The 16,746-nt window shown below is 41.0% G+C and overlaps 2 protein-coding genes across 6 annotated transcripts in view; one reads left to right on the top strand and one right to left on the bottom strand.

The window, feature by feature from the left end:
* Positions 1-16,746, top strand: part of LOC139471700 (cellular tumor antigen p53-like) — a 75,843-nt gene that overhangs the window by 17,531 nt on the left and 41,566 nt on the right. The gene's annotated exons all lie outside the window — the stretch shown is intronic.
* The window catches only part of LOC139471702 (WD repeat-containing protein WRAP73-like), a 59,314-nt gene that overhangs the window by 37,501 nt on the left and 5,067 nt on the right, over positions 1-16,746 (bottom strand). The window contains exons 5-7 of the mRNA XM_071254171.1: positions 13,535-13,607; positions 12,306-12,409; positions 10,769-10,855 (exon numbers count right to left, since the gene is read on the bottom strand). Of these exons, the coding sequence (XP_071110272.1) occupies positions 10,769-10,855; positions 12,306-12,409; positions 13,535-13,607 (264 nt within the window). The remainder of the gene's footprint in view (positions 1-10,768; positions 10,856-12,305; positions 12,410-13,534; positions 13,608-16,746) is intronic.

Here is a 16,746-nt window from a genome sequence, read left to right as displayed (position 1 = left end):
GGGGGAGGCAGCAGGGGGAGGCAGCAGGGGGAGGCTGTGTTACTGTAGCTGGGGCTGCACCAGTGGGGATAGGGGCTTGTCTCATGTTGTGGGAAGGATGCGGGTATGTCATGTTGGGGAGGGGGGAGTGAAAGAGGATTACAATATTGGGGGTATGTCAAGTTGGGAGATATAGTACTGGGGGTATGTCAAGTTGGGAGATATAGTACGGGGGGTATGTCATGTTGGGGAATACAGTATTGGGGGCATGTCATGTTGGGAGATATAGTACTGGGGGCATGTCATGTTGGGGAATACAGTATTGGGGGCATGTCATGTTGGGAGATATAGTACTGGGGGCATGTCATGTTGGGAGATATAGTACTGGGGGTATGTCATGTTGGGAGATATAGTACTGGGGGCATGTCATGTTGGGGAATACAGTATTGGGGGCATGTCATGTTGGGAGATATAGTACTGGGGGCATGTCATGTTGGGGAATACAGTATTGGGGGCATGTCATGTTGGGAGATATAGTACTGGGGGTATGTCATGTTGGGGAATACAGTATTGGGGGTATGTCATGTTGGGCGATATAGTACTGGGGGTATGTCATGTTGGGGAATACAGTATTGGGGGTATGTTATGTTGGGGAATACAGTATTGGGGGCATGTCATGTTGGGAGATATAGTACTGGGGGCATGTCATGTTGGGGAATACAGTATTGGGGGCATGTCATGTTGGGAGATATAGTACTGGGGGCATGTCATGTTGGGGAATACAGTATTGGGGGTATGTCATGTTGGGAGACATAGTACTGGGGGTATGTCATGTTGGGGAATACAGTATTGGGGGTATGTCATGTTGGGGAATACAGTATTGGGGTTATGTCATGTTGGGGAATACAGTATTGGGGGTATGTCATGTTGGGAGATATAGTACTGGGGGTATGTCATGTTGGGGAATACAGTATTGGGGGCATGTCATGTTGGGGAATACAGTATTGGGGTTATGTCATGTTGGGGAATACAGTATTGGGGGTATGTCATGTTGGGGAATACAGTATTGGGGGTATGTCATGCTGGGGAATACAGTATTGGGGGTATGTCATGTTGGGGAATACAGTATTGGGGGTATGTCATGTTGGGGAATACAGTATTGGGGGTATGTTATGTTGGGGAATACAGTATTGGGGGTATGTCATGTTGGGGAATACAGTATTGGGGGCATGTCATGTTGGGGATACAGTATTGGGGTTATGTCATGTTGGGGAATACAGTATTGGTGGTATGTCATGTTGGGGATACAGTATTGGTGGTATGTCATGTTGGGGAATACAGTATTGGTGGTATGTCATGTTGGGGATACAGTATTGGGGGTATGTCATGTTGGGGAATACAGTATTGGTGGTATGTCATGTTGGGGATACAGTATTGGGGGTATGTTATGTTGGTGGATACAGTATTGGGGTTATGTCATGTTGGGGATACAGTATTGGGGGCATGTCATGTTGGGGAATACAGTATTGGGGGTATGTCATGTTGGGGATACAGTATTGGGGGCATGTCATGTTGGGGAATACAGTATTGGGGGTATGTCATGTTGGGGAATACAGTATTGGGGGTATGTCATGTTGGGGAATACAGTATTTGGGGTATGTCATGTTGGGGATACAGTATTGGGGGTATGTCATGTTGGGGAATACAGTATTTGGGGTATGTCATGTTGGGGATACAGTATTGGGGGTATGTCATGTTGGGGAATACAGTATTTGGGGTATGTCATATTGAGGATACAGTATTGGGGGCATGTCATGTTGGGGAATACAATATTGGGGGTATGTCATGTTGGGGAATACAGTATTGGGGGTATGTCATATTGAGGATACAGTATTGGGGTTATGTCATGTTGGGGAATACAGTATTGGGGGTATGTCATGTTGGGGAATACAGTATTTGGGGTATGTCATGTTGGGGATACAGTATTGGGGGTATGTCATGTTGGGGAATACAGTATTTGGGGTATGTCATATTGAGGATACAGTATTGGGGGCATGTCATGTTGGGGAATACAATATTGGGGGTATGTCATGTTGGGGAATACAGTATTGGGGGTATGTCATATTGAGGATACAGTATTGGGGGCATGTCATGTTGGGGATACAGTATTGGGGGTATGTCATGTTGGGGAATACAGTATTTGGGGCATGTCATGTTGGGGATTACAGTATTGGGGTTATGTCATGTTGGGGAATACAGTATTGGGGGCATGTTATGTTGGGGAATACAGTATTGGGGGTATGTCATGTTGGGGATACAGTATTGGGGGCATGTCATGTTGGGGATACAGTATTGGGGGTATGTCATGTTGGGGATACAGTATTGGGGGCATGTCATGTTGGGGAATACAGTATTGGGGGCATGTCATGTTGGGGAATACAGTATTGGGAGTATGTCATGTTGGGGAAACAGTATTGGGGGCATGTCATGTTGGGGATACAGTATTGGGGGCATGTCATGTTGGGGAATACAGTATTGGGGGCATGTCATGTTGGGGAATACAGTATTGGGAGTATGTCATGTTGGGGAAACAGTATTGGGGGCATGTCATGTTGGGGATACAGTATTGGGGGTATGTCATATTGAGGATACAGTATTGGGGGCATGTCATGTTGGGGATACAGTATTGGGGGCATGTCATGTTGGGGAATACAGTATTGGGGGCATGTCATGTTGGGGATACAGTATTGGGGGCATGTCATGTTGGGGATACAGTATTGGGGGCATGTCATGTTGGGGAATACAGTATTGGGGGCATGTCATGTTGGGGAATACAATACTCGGGGTATGTCATGTTGGGGAATACAATACTCGGGGTATGTCATGTTGGGGAATACAATACTCGGGGTATGTCATGTTGGGGAATACAATACTCGGGGTATGTCATGTTGGGGAATACAGTATTGGGGGTATTGGTTGTGAGTATGTACACACATGAGTCTGTCAGTATGTGGACATAGGATGCCGGGGGTATCACATCTCAGGGCAGGGGAGTTCCCCAAACCACGACCTCCACTGCACTACACTCATGATAATGCTGCCATATTTTACACACGGCAACAAAAGAACCCTCCCATCTCACAGACCAACAGTGCCAGAAAACTGACACCCTTAGTTCAGGCATTAATGACCTCGTTACCCTGACATGCAATACAATCTAATCAGCTGGTGTCCCCATGGTATCTCGAATCAGGTCAACGACAAATCTGTAAATGACTGCCAAATACTTATGCAATCCAACCAACAGCTGTCAGCTGAGCCCAACCTTCGTCTGACACAGACGAGATCCTCCACTACTCTGTGCAGGACGTCCTAATACTTATCTAATCCAATCAAGTTGTCAGCCATACCTAACTCGGACACAGACAAAGTAATTGACAAATCTTGGATTGACAGCCTGACTGCTCTCTCGTTATTTCATGCCATCCATTAGCTACACAAGTTCATTACAGGATAAGGGGAGTTCTATCTTTTGAGGGGTTGTGTAACCTAGACCTGCTCAAAGACCAATCACTGGCAATAAACATTTCACAATCCATGTTATATATCAATAACAAATGTTTGTCTATGCTTCGTAAAGATGACTTGAACTTCTTCCCTATTGACAAAAATCTCTTAATAAAATACAACAATGGGCTGACAAATGGGGCTTCTCCCTTAACTCAGAAAAAACAACAGGAATAGCATTCAAACATAAAAACATGAAACCCGCCTCCCCAATTCTCCAGCTAAACAACCAAACAATCAAATTTCAAAAACAAACCAAATTCTTAGGACTTATCTTCGATCAACATCTCACCTGGGATGCTCACATCCAAAACCTAACAACTAAATGCAGTAAAGACCTAAACACCCTAAGATGCCTCACTGGCTCAAACTGGGGAGCCTCCAAAGATACCCTCCTCTCACTCTACATATCACTAATTAGATCAAAACTAGACTACGGCTGCGCCATATACAACACCCTAAACAACTCTCTATCTAAAAAACTTGACTCAATACAATATCAGGCTCTCAAACTAATTACACGCACCCAACATGGCACCTCCTACACTTCACTCCAGGCCTTAACAGGAGAAATGCCACTAAGTCTACGCAGGGAACAGCTAAGCTTAAATCTCTGGGCCGCATCCCAATCAAACCCTCTCATCCAAAACCTAATAAACCAAAATATCAGCCCCAAAAACCAAGCCCTAGCTCGTAAACACCCCTTACTTACCCCAATATCTCAAAGAATAACAAACTACCTAAATGAACACCAAATTAAAAATCTTAAACAAAACTGCAAACAATCAAATATCTTCACCCCTAAACTTAAAATACCCAAAATAGACACAACACTAGCTAGCCAAATAAATAAACAAACCGACCCAAACATAGCTAAAACCACCACACTAGCATACATACACGAAAATTGGCCAAATTGGTGTCACATTTACACGGACGGATCTTCAGATCCGACCTCCAAACACACAGGTTTCGGAGTCCATACCACACAACCAACTAAAACTACACAATCCTTCCGACTCCCAAACAACCAATCAATATTCACGGCAGAACTAATGGGCATGGCCTCAGCCCTCCATAGTCAAGAATCCAAAAACCACAACAAAATCCTAATACTTACCGACTCCCTAAGTGGACTGCAAGCCCTCAAAAACAAAAATACCAAAAACCGACCTAAATTAATAAATCTAATACTTAAAAGCTCCAACGACCTAACTAACGCAGGCAAACAAATAACTTTCTTGTGGATACCCGCCCACGTAGGAATATACGGTAATGAAAACGCCGATAAGGCAGCTAAACTATCCCTCAAAATCCCAGAAATAAGCTTAAACTTACCCATCTCAAAATCAGAAATTAAAAGTGTAAATAAGCAAAAAATCACCAAAAAATGGCATAACCTATATCTAAACTCAAATAGCCAAATCAAAAAAGTACTCAGCAAACCACTAACCAAACCAAAAATTCACCATCCATCAAAAAAAATCGACAGAGTAATCACTAAACTCCAAACAGGACACACCAACCTAAATAACCACCTAAAAAAAATAAAAAAACATACTACAGGTAACTGCCCACACTGCAAACAACTAGAAACCCCAGAACACGCACTCATCTACTGCACACACTACCTAACACATCGAACCGCATTACAAACCACCCTCAATCTAAACCAGGCTCTCACTCTAGAAGCAATACTAAACCCACAAAATAAACTAGAAAACTTCAAGGCCTTAGGCGTATTCTTAATCAAAACGGAACTAATAAAACGCATCTAAAAACACTATAATCCACCAAATCAAAATTACATAAACACACAAAAATCCACCATACCCAGCTCCCTTAGTTCTCCTCCCTTACCCCATCGGCATCTATTCCAAATCTCAAAATTCCCAAATTCTATATAAGCAACCCCTAAAGCCCCCTCTTGGGTTGCACACACCACTTTCGCCCCTTTCGGAAACACATTAAATGGCCTGGCCGGGCCCGTGTGCGAAATACGCATCAGTCGGAAAGCGCACGTTAAATCTACAAAGTAAGTAAGTAAGTAAGACAGGACCCTCAGCGGAAGGGGCTTGACAGCCTAGTCTTACAGTATTGCACTGTTGTAGAGGGGGTGCCCACTTTGCCAGTCCCTACTGTTAAGGTATGGGGGGTCAGTGAGCCATGACAAACCATTAAACAATGAGGGATTAAGGTATACTCTATTGCAGACATGTTTATCACAGCTTCATTTATCACTTCTGATAAGTGCACATGGATTGGTAAAAAATTATATTTAATTATATTTTTTTTATTTTTAAAAAAATTATTTATGCAAATTGTATCAAGTGTCTTCATTCACGAGTGAGTGAGTGAGTTGGGCTTAACGCCGCTTTTAACATTATTCCAGTCATATCACAGCGTGTCAGCTTAATGTGGGAGGAAAGCCCGAAGTGATGCAGGTCTCAGACGTTTACCACTTTGGTGAAACCCACGAGCAAGGGTATGGTGCTGACAAACCTAGAAACATAATCGGGGCGAACCGGGATTCGAACCCACAATCATAGGTTTCTGGCGTGCCCAAGGGACGCAACTCTGCACAGCGAATTGCGGCGCCTTAGACGACTAGGCCACCCGTGCCCCCTCTTCCTCCACGAGAGTTTGGGATGAATCTTATGTTGACTTGAGTGTTTGTCTTGTCACAATGACCCTCTGTCAGGCCGTTTCACTATACTACAATCTAACATCATTCACCACACATTAGCTGATCATTGTAGTTTAATTGATTTGTGATTAAGATATGAATTAAGTTTATTTTTCATGCAATGTGAACAAAGTTCTGTTGTCATATTATTACTACCAACTGGCCAATGGACTGTCATTCTCAACCTGTGAAGATTCAGGGTAGAATAGGTCTTCAGCAACCAATGCTTGCCGTAAAAGGCGACTATGCTTGTCGCAAGAGGCGACTAACGGGGTCGGGTGGTCAGACTTGCTGACTTCAATCCCAATGTGCATGTCATCAATCCCAATTGTGTGGATCGATGCTCATGATGTTAATCACTGGATTGTCTGGTCCAGACTCGATTATTTACAGACCGCCGTCATATACACTGAAGTTTCATTAATCCGACACTCGTTAATCCGACAATCAGCTTTATCCGACACTAATGATGGGAACCGATTAAACCTGTGCTATTTAGACCCGTTAATCCGACAGTCTCGGACTCCGACTCCGACACATCTAATTTGCAACAAATTACAGAAATCACTCATTAATCAGTCTCGATAATCCGACACAGTGATCAGTGTACTCCGTGGTCATCTGCCCACAAGTTTGTTTTGATGTGAGACGAATCAGCTGTAGCTGCATATAACAATGGCTGCAGAGATAAACTTGCTTAACAATAAATGCTTTAAATAAAGAAAACAGGATTAATCGTATGCTTATATTACCTTAATCTCATTAAAATCAGATACAAGTTCTCGCTATCGGCAAGGTTACGTCAGAACAACCTTTCGCAAACTATGACCTACCAATGAAATGATTAACAGGAAGTCAACGTTAGCCACTTAGAAAGCAGCTTTCTAAGCTTTGCAGTACCAGTTTCAAAGTTGCGACTTCCATTCCAGACTATGAGTTTTAAACTAAAGTATTTTGAATAAGTCATACAGTCCATAACAGTTGTTTTGTGTTAAACTTTAGAGGTAGCATGATTAGAAAACATATTCCACCAACAATGTAACATAACAATATGAATATTTATTTTATATTATTTTATTATGTGTTTGAATCGTTATCTATTGTGCATTGGTCTGATTTTCTATCACGAACATTGATACTACTTAATTTCGTTTATCCGACATACTCGTTAATCCGACATACTCGTTAATCCGACATAATCATATGCAACTATCGATGTCGGATTAACGGGACTTGACTGTAGCTGGAATATTGCTCAGTGTGGCGTTAAACAAGAAAACAAACAAACAAACCTAATCGGCACTTCTTACAACATTTATATGTTACTGGGGAGCCATTCTAACCCAGAACATCCACATGGCAAAAACACCACCATAGGTTTGACAACACAACCATCCACAGAGCTCCCACTAAGCTGTGTATTTGCATAATGTGTGCACAATTATTCCCCATAACCCAATCAAGTTGCTTGCTTACAAATTCTTTCTTCCAAAACAAGAGACTGTAGGCATCACCTCTATACATATGACCTCTCTGGCTGTGAATAATACAAACAAGAGCAAGAACAACTGAGATACGGATCTATGTCGTGAGCAGACATGTGACACACTTAGAGCATCTCATGAAGTGTAACATCATTGTTAGAAGTAATATGTTTATAAAAAATTTACTACTCTTAAAACTACCCAATGGCCTTGCCTCACAGGAGTAAAACTCTATTGAATCCCCTAGGTGAAGGATAACATGTCAGTCAATACTCAATGGCTCAAAATATGTCTATAACGAACACCTTTATAACAAACGGACTGATATAACAAACTTATTTTTGGTCCTGGCCTTTTGCTGCATATATGCTGGTAACGAACTACGGTTATGACAAACTAAAATTTATGATCCCTTCGAGTTGGTTTTAACTGGAGTTTTCTGTACCTGGAGCCCTGCACTGAGAATCGCTACAAGATATATTTCACGTCACAACAAAAAAACGATGGATGCCTGAGGGAAGTCTTTGACCCTAAATTACATAATCTTGGAACAAGTTACGTAAAAATGCAAAATATTTGACTTTTCAGATCAATACCATGACTGAAATAAGTTAAGAATCTCACAGTCATCCAAATATCACTTGTGTTTTCTTCACGCACAGTTTAATAATGACACAACCTATTACAAGTGCAAACACTCTGCAAGTCGTGTTATATCAGTTACAATGTTGAGAGCAGAAAACTGAAGTTTATATCTGGTTCATTAAAGTCAAATGCATACGTTAAGGAGGGCAATAAATCCTAAGATCCCTCGATTGAAAGATGTTTGACACTTCACCCCTACTCAGAAAATGTGAATGGAAGTAGGACAGATCTGAAATAACTTAAGTTTCCTCTAGTCTTTGATATTATATTCTCCAGGAAACTGTCTCAGGCGTTTGTGTTTAAAAACTATATCCATGTTCCACTAGGCTGGGATTTCAGCTAACATCAGCAATCATGCAACTTGTCCTGTTAACTGTTTGACACTTTGAAAATTTGCATATCATGAGTGATAACTGCATTACAATGAGTCAGCACTTTCCCCTTTACATTTTACAGTAAAATATTTTATTTTATTTTTTTTAAATTAATGAAAATGATGCCATTTGAAAGTCTCACAGATGGTTCTGTCTGGAACCAAATGGATCCGCTCAAACCATAAAAAGGTTTTGAAACAATTAAATTGTTAAATTAAATTAAATGAGCATTAATATCTATATCATGATTAACAAATTCCTATCATAAATTAACAATTCATGGTGGTATACAATACATTGCTAATTCCAATACACAGGCAGTGCTTCTTGAAAAGTTGCTTGGACTAAAGCTGGTTAGAGAAATATATCATCAATACATATTCAAGCGGAACAGCTTTCATGTGTCAGTGATTCTGAAATTCTGGGCAAGTACTCCCCAACAATCAGCCATCCCACTGGGGCAGTGATTAGATGTCACAGAAAACACCCCTAGCCCCTAGCCCCCCTCCCCTAGGGGTATCTGACACTAGGTAATCACATCATGTCTATACATTGCCAGCATGACTTAATACATGCTGCATGTTAGCTCCAGGAAACTGGGTCAGAGCCTAACACTGCCTGTAACTCCCATTGATTAGCAACACCTCCGTGGCCTCATGCCTTAAGTGTCATAGTCCCTTGTCTTAATGACTAGCGAGATACTTTCCATGGTGAAAGCAAGCACTCTAACGTAACACCAAACCTTATGTTTTAAACATAAGTTCTGTAATTTCTTGACTTTAAAACATGTAACGTTGTTGATTTGTCCAACATCACAGAGAAGGGTCAGAGCTAAAGAATTTGATGTAGAAATTGTGTTGTCTCACTTTGAAAAGATTATCAAAACTCCTGGTGAAGATTGGTTTGTTTGTTGTTTAACGCCGCACTCAGCAATATTCCAGCTGTTTGACTGTGGTCTGTAAATAATTGAGTCTGGACCAGACAATCCTGTGATTAACATCATGAGCATCAATCTATGCAATTGGGATATGATGACATGCATCAACCAATCAATGGGTTGCTGAAGACCTATTCTCTACCCAGATACTCACGGGTCTGAAAATTGGTAAAACCACTTTCGTAAACCTTAAAGATAATATTTTACCTCACATCAGCATTATTTCAGCTCAATAGGGAAGGCTTAGAAATCCTATGCAGGGACTTGAACCAAGACTTATTGTGTAGCAGGTAAACACACTATCCACTGACCTACTACAAGTAGCAGGCAGACACTACCCTTTTGGCTACTTAACTTAAATTTATAACAGGGAGGCAAAGTGAAATTAAGAATGTAAATATCTGAGGTGGGCATGTTTTCTATGCAATGTCAATACTTAGATCAGCCACCACATCCCCCTAGAAAAAGCTGTGTCAGCTGAACCCTGAGCTAACAATGACCGCCCTGTTACACTGTTATCAATGTGTTGGTTTTTGAATAGTCAGCTGCATTTCATAACCACCTCAATTTGACAATTTTCACCTTAACAAAAGAGAATAGAGTCTGGTTTTACGTCGCTTTGAGCAATATTCCAACAATATCCCGACTGGGACACCAGAAATGGGCTCCATACATTGTACCCATGTCGGGAATCGAACCTTGGTCTTCTGCATGAAGAGCAAATGCTTTCACCACTAGGCTACCTGACCGCCCCTTTTAACAAAAGAAAACCCCAACAAACACTACTTCTACGGTACTTTCCTGACAGGGTGTCGATGCCGTAGCATTCAGAAATGAGAGGGTTTGTAAAATATCCACAACAACATAATATCCCATTCTATATTATTTACATTCAGAACTGACCTTTTCATTTCATTTTTGAAACAAGGACATCAGATGAGCTGCTCTGAAGGCCTCATTCAATACCAATAGCTTTGATACTGACTTGCTGATTAGACAGTTCACCTGAAATGACCTTCTGTGAGGTCATCAGATCTTCCAGAGAGACGAATCATAGAGTAGCAGATTATAACAAGACAACTGTCCTCATACTTACATTGACTGGTGACTCCCACACTCCCAGGACCCGCCCATCTGGGGACCACTTCAGCCCCGCCAGATCTTCCGTGTCCGTATCAAAATGCTGCAACCCATACAGACGATACAATGAATAAACCATTATGAAAACATTGTATTGTAGAAAATGGTAGATCTTTTATTAAAAGATAAATTCCATGTATTGCTTGTGAGAAAGCAATATTCAGCTCTAAGAAGTAGCACTGTTTGTATGTTAAACAGCATATCAAGTCTCAAATGGTAATATCTTTGAAAATATTTCATCTGAGAACTTTGATGTCATATGTAACACATGCTAAATCTGACATTCTGTCCCCATCTTTTGACACCTACAGCAGGTACTCAATAGGGTGAGGTAATAAGGGGTGGAGTACCTGGGTAGGGTCAGGTAATAGGGGTAGGGGTACCTGGGTAGGGTCAGGTAATAGGGGGTGGGGTACCCGGGTAGAGTCAGGTAATAGGGGTGGGGTACCCGGATAGTGTCAGGTAATAGGGGGTGGGATACCTGGGTAGGGTCAGGTAATAGGGAGTGGGGTATGCGGGAAGGGTCAGGTAATAGGGGTGGGGTACCCGGGTAAGGTCAGGTAATAAAGGGTGGGGTACCCGGATAGTGTCAGGTAATAGGGAGTGGGATACGCGGGAAGGGTCAGGTAATAGGGAGTGGGGTATGCGGGAAGGGTCAGGTAATAGGGGTGGGGTACCCGGTTAGGGTCAGGTAATAAGGGGTGGGGTACCTGGGTAGGGTCAGGTAATAGGGGGTGGGGTACCTGGGTAGGGTCAGGTAATAGGGAGTGGGGTATGCGGGAAGGGTCAGGTAATAGGGGTGGAGTACCCGGTTAGGGTCAGGTAATAAGGGGTGGGGTACCTGGGTAGGGTCAGGTAGTAGGGGGTGGGGTCAGGTAATAGCGGGTGGGGTGGGGTCAGGTAATAGGGGGTGGGGTATCTGGGTGGGGTCAGGTAATTGGGGGTCGGGGTACCCGGTTAGTAAATCTGGACTTGTCCCTGCCCTAAGCATTGTATACAATCTCAATTTACAGCATTAAAATATACCTGAATTTAAGAAAACAAGAACTTAAGAAAAAAGACAATTTAAACAAAACAATGATTTGTTCCCGATTTGCCTGTCTGGGGCACTTGGTTTGGAATCCTGTATTTGAAAATATCTGTGATTCCGTTACCCTGGTTGTTAACTGAAAGTATGTCACCATCCTCTCTTTAATAACCATGGATAACATACAGATCCCACAATCTATCAGCTTTCATGATGTTTGGCCTTAATTATGTCTGTGTATACCAACATAAACCCATCATTAGACAACCATCCCTGCCAATTCAATTCAAAACCTCCCACCTCACCATAGTCATGACTTGGTTGCGCAGGTTTTGTTTCCGTAAATGCATGTCATTAAGTCATCATGTCCTTTGAGAGAAATAAAAAATAATAGTACCCCTTCCTCATTTTTCAGGGAAATTGATGAAATAAGACTGAGTTACAATATACATGGTGTAAAGCTTACCTTGACCAGCTCCCAGGTGCTACAGGCAAAGATGCTGACATAGTCCTTGCAGTCTCTTCTCTCGGCCAGGGCCATGTACTTCCCACCAGAGCTGAAGTCAATACCTGAAACATCCGTTAAACTGACACTTACTCAAGGAGGTACCTCGTCATCAGCTACCACACCCAGGCAGTAGGTCTCCAATCTCATTAAAATCAGATCTTAGTTCTCACTACCGCTAAACAAACATCTGAGGACATCCCATTACGGGTCACGTCAGACCGACCTTTTCGGCTGACCAATGGAATGACCAATCAGGAGGCAGCTTTCTCATGCTTTACGGCACTAATTTCAAAATGGCGACTACGCTTTGAAACATATTTTGACATATTCTCGATTACAAATTTGAAACCTGAACAAAAGAACATTCTGGAATGGCTAATAGATGGTCTAGATTGTATGATGGATTCAGTTTCGAGGTTGCATGATTTGAAATCACATTCCGACTGTCACTTTCATAATCTGGTAAGCGATGCTCTGTTTGGTAGGATGAAAGGTCCCTCTGAAGTGACTCCTAATGGGATGTCCTCAGATCTTTGTTTAGCGGTAGCGAGAACTAAGATCTGATTTGAATGAGATTGGTAGGTCTCATGTTTCAAGTACTGCAGGTGTTTTACAGGTGTAGTCATACACAAGCCCAATACAGGTTAGGCCATCTTTTTAACTTACTTGATGGATCCCCAAACCTATTTGTGTTGAAATATAAAAATAGAATAAATCTCAATTTGCTCTTTTTCCATCCCAACAAGAAGCTGATAGCATATTGCACCCAAAAAATATTTCCTAAACAAAACCCACTAAATTGACATATAATAGACATGGGAAACAAAATAAAATTTGTTGTTCCTGAAATTGACAGGATGCAAAGATACACAACAGTGTTCCCGCGTGATTCGTCAGGTTTGCATCACTTAAAGCAACAGCTGTGTTGATGGCTCTCCCACATTAAACCATATATATATTTTTTATACCATCCGACCTGTAGTGGAGGAAAAATATGAATTGCATTTTGTCTTCCCCACCTACAGACAGGTAAAATCCGTGAAGCAAGTAAAAACAATGACGACACTAGAGTTTATGTTTTCCGTTACTCACAGCAAGGTCAGATAGTTTTGATGGTTGGGAGGTGGGAAATAAAATAATGAATAAGGCATTACAGACTTCTCTCCGATTAAAAAATATGAACCTACCTTTTTCACATTGCTTTGGGTATCGGATGTAGGACACAGACTTGGTAACGAGAGACCAGACTGTGATTCGAAGCTACAAAACAAAGCAAAGCAAAGCTTAGTTGATTTGGGTCTGGTAAGCAAATAATTTCTAACATTCCAAGATGTTTTTAATCATGATAAAATCAGCATAAAAAAAATCAATATGAAAATCGTACAAATGTCATCGTACATCGTAGCATTGGAAGATGCTCATAATATCAACCACTAGTTTGTCTGGTCCAGACATGATCACTTTGAGGCTACTGAATACTGCAGCATTAAACAAACTTAACTAATGACCAGATGTTGCTCATTCGGTTGTGATACATCCTGGTACAAGCTACTGATACGCGATACACTATAAAAAAATACAATCAGTGATCTTTGCGATTGTTGGACACCTGCAAACCAGGCAACTTTGAACAATATTATTTTTACTTCTTAAAGGTTTCTTCAATTTGGTTGGTCTGTGGATTGTATTTCTGATATCAGTTTGGAAATGTATACCCTGAACTTTGAAATCAATGTGCACATCAATATATTCAGAGCTACAGATAAGCTGTGTATTTGCATAAAATACCCTTAAAGAATGTTCAAAACCCAATTACTTTCAATTAACTTGCATACAGAAACTCATGCATTAAATGAAAAACTCAAATTATAATAACACCAGGCGTAAATACTCTATGAATCTTTTTCAGCATGTGTACAATGGAGCTAATTTCTGAAACACAATTACCAGCTAATTTACTTTCTGAGTCAAGCCAATAATTAGAAGCATTATATACATCTAAAACACTATTTTATTGTTTTTCAAATCTCAAAATGTTTACTTATTTTGGGAAAAACCCAATAGAGTGATGAATAGACAAGTGAAAAAATGTTGGTTACCCAATGAAAAATGTAATAACCCAATTAAAATAGAAACCTGTGAGTTAACACTCAATTGTTCAAAAAGTTATCTGGAACTCTGATTGCTACAAAGAACCCCGCTGATCATGACGACATCGATGTGAATCAGTATTCTACATACAAGAGCATATTTTTATAGTGAAGCCATCTATCTCAAACTAACTTTGAAACACAACACTTCTGTGTAAGCTTTAACTTTTGGATGTAGTATCATGCCAGGCACAGCACTCAAACACGATGGTATCACGCTACATGGCAGTGGGTACCAACGACACAGGTGTCTCAACTCCTGATAAAAACAACAAGATATTTAAAGAATTTTTATGGAGGAGGGTGTTTGACATCTTAATCAGAAGTTGAACATCCTTGTGGGATCTGCATTACCTGGCCACCAGTAGAATCCCAAGAACTCAAGTCAAAATGCATGATTATCATCCTAGCCAGTGCTAGAAATAAAGGGGTGTGTGTGTTTGGGGGGATTGTCGGACCCTGGATGGAGGTGGGCTGCTTATGAACCAAGGGGCCCCCAAAAGTTTATACTGTTTAGGTCATGACAAAAAGTAACAACACAAAATTAATGTAAGACTGCTGGTCCAAGACTATTAAATTCGGAAAGGACTGGTGACATTTCCTAGTGGACTTCCACTTTTACTACCTGCACACTCTGTACCATATTTCTGCTGACTTCAGAAATTGAAAATAAATTTCTAATCATACTATTTTTAATGCTTAATTTCTAAACGAACAATAACCCTTGGATACTTATCACGTTGTGTCATACTTATTCAGAGAATAACAGGTTTGTTTGCACATGCTTTTAAATTCACTGAATTCAGAAATCTTCACAACAAAAAATCAACAGAGTCTGTATATGTAGAAACCTATGCAACTAAGCTGCAGTCCAAAAAAACAAACACTCAGCAACAAAACAATCTCGGACCAGCTAAGATATTGATAAGTCTGCAAAAACTTCAACTGACACTAATCCCCCAAACAAGTTTTTATTTTTATAAAGCCTCAACAAAGGTGAAATTATACTGAGTATCCCCTTAAAAAAGATTCAATAAATCACAATATCATTCATAACTGTGACAATCATATCAATACACATATCCGGGTAATTCATAGTTCGATAATATGCTGGGATCTCTGTCAAGCCCCCCCCCCAGGGTCGCAGGGCACTGCAAGCCATCGAAGTTATTCTTGGAGCTTTCCCTGGAAAGGGGCAAGAGCGACACAGAAGATTCCCGAAAAAGGGGGCGGGGCACTGTTATAATACCAGGCCCTCTCCATGTTTACTACCTATTACATGTCATAGGCTAAATGGCGTCCCACATGTATTACATTACCATACCACTCTCAAAATGTGATCCCTTCATAATCTGTAGTCTTTGGACAGGATTTTTTTAATTTTCTTTTTCATTTGTCTTTTACAATGATCTTTTACAGAGGGGAAAATCTGTCCAGTGGAAATTCTGCAAGGAGGTAGTCCACAAGGAAATGTCACTAGCCCTTCATTAATTTCACTAGTTTCAAACAAGCAGATTTATGTTAATTTTGAAACAATGTTGATTTTTGTTCTGGTCACAAAGTTGACTGAAACCTTGAATTAATCAGATGCAACTTTAGAACTTTAAATCTATTATAATTCAAAGACCAATATTGAGAAGCAGAAATAGAAAGAAAAATCCTATCTCCAAATATATGACCATTCACTTTATGTCTTGTCAATTCCATTTAGAAACTGCAGTTCTATTCCCCGTACTGACAGATTGAGGTGATGTAAAATGGGGTTTAACATGGTTGTACTAGTCCAGACTGTTACGGTTTTATTGTGATAGACCACTGAGATACCATGCCGCCCGCAGCTTAACATGGATACCCCACTCAGACACAGTATATTAACTCAAGGCTGACTACTCCTTGTTTTATCCCCTAATGCCAAGCACCATGCAGGGAAACAACAAGTACCATGTTCTAAAATGGTTTATGGTATGACATGACAAAAGGATTGACGAATGACCTTCTACTCTCTGGGCATACTACTCCTTGTTTTATCCCGTAATGCCAAGCACCAGGCAGGGAAACAACAAGTACCATGTTCTAAAATGGTTCATAGTATGATGTGACAAGAGGATTGACGAATGACCTTCTACTCTCTGGGCATACACTCTATCCACCAGACCACTGGACCAGTCGATGGAGTGATAGAGTGAGTGAGTGAGTGAGTGAGTATGGTTTTATGCCACTTTTAGCCATACAACATCAGAAGAACACAA

The sequence above is a fragment of the Haliotis cracherodii genome, unplaced genomic scaffold (genome assembly GCF_022045235.1).
Source record: "Haliotis cracherodii isolate W230 unplaced genomic scaffold, xgHalCrac1.p SCAF_23, whole genome shotgun sequence".
In the NCBI taxonomy this organism is placed as follows: Eukaryota; Metazoa; Mollusca; class Gastropoda; order Lepetellida; family Haliotidae; genus Haliotis; species Haliotis cracherodii.
This window is presented reverse-complemented; position numbering and strand designations above follow the sequence as displayed.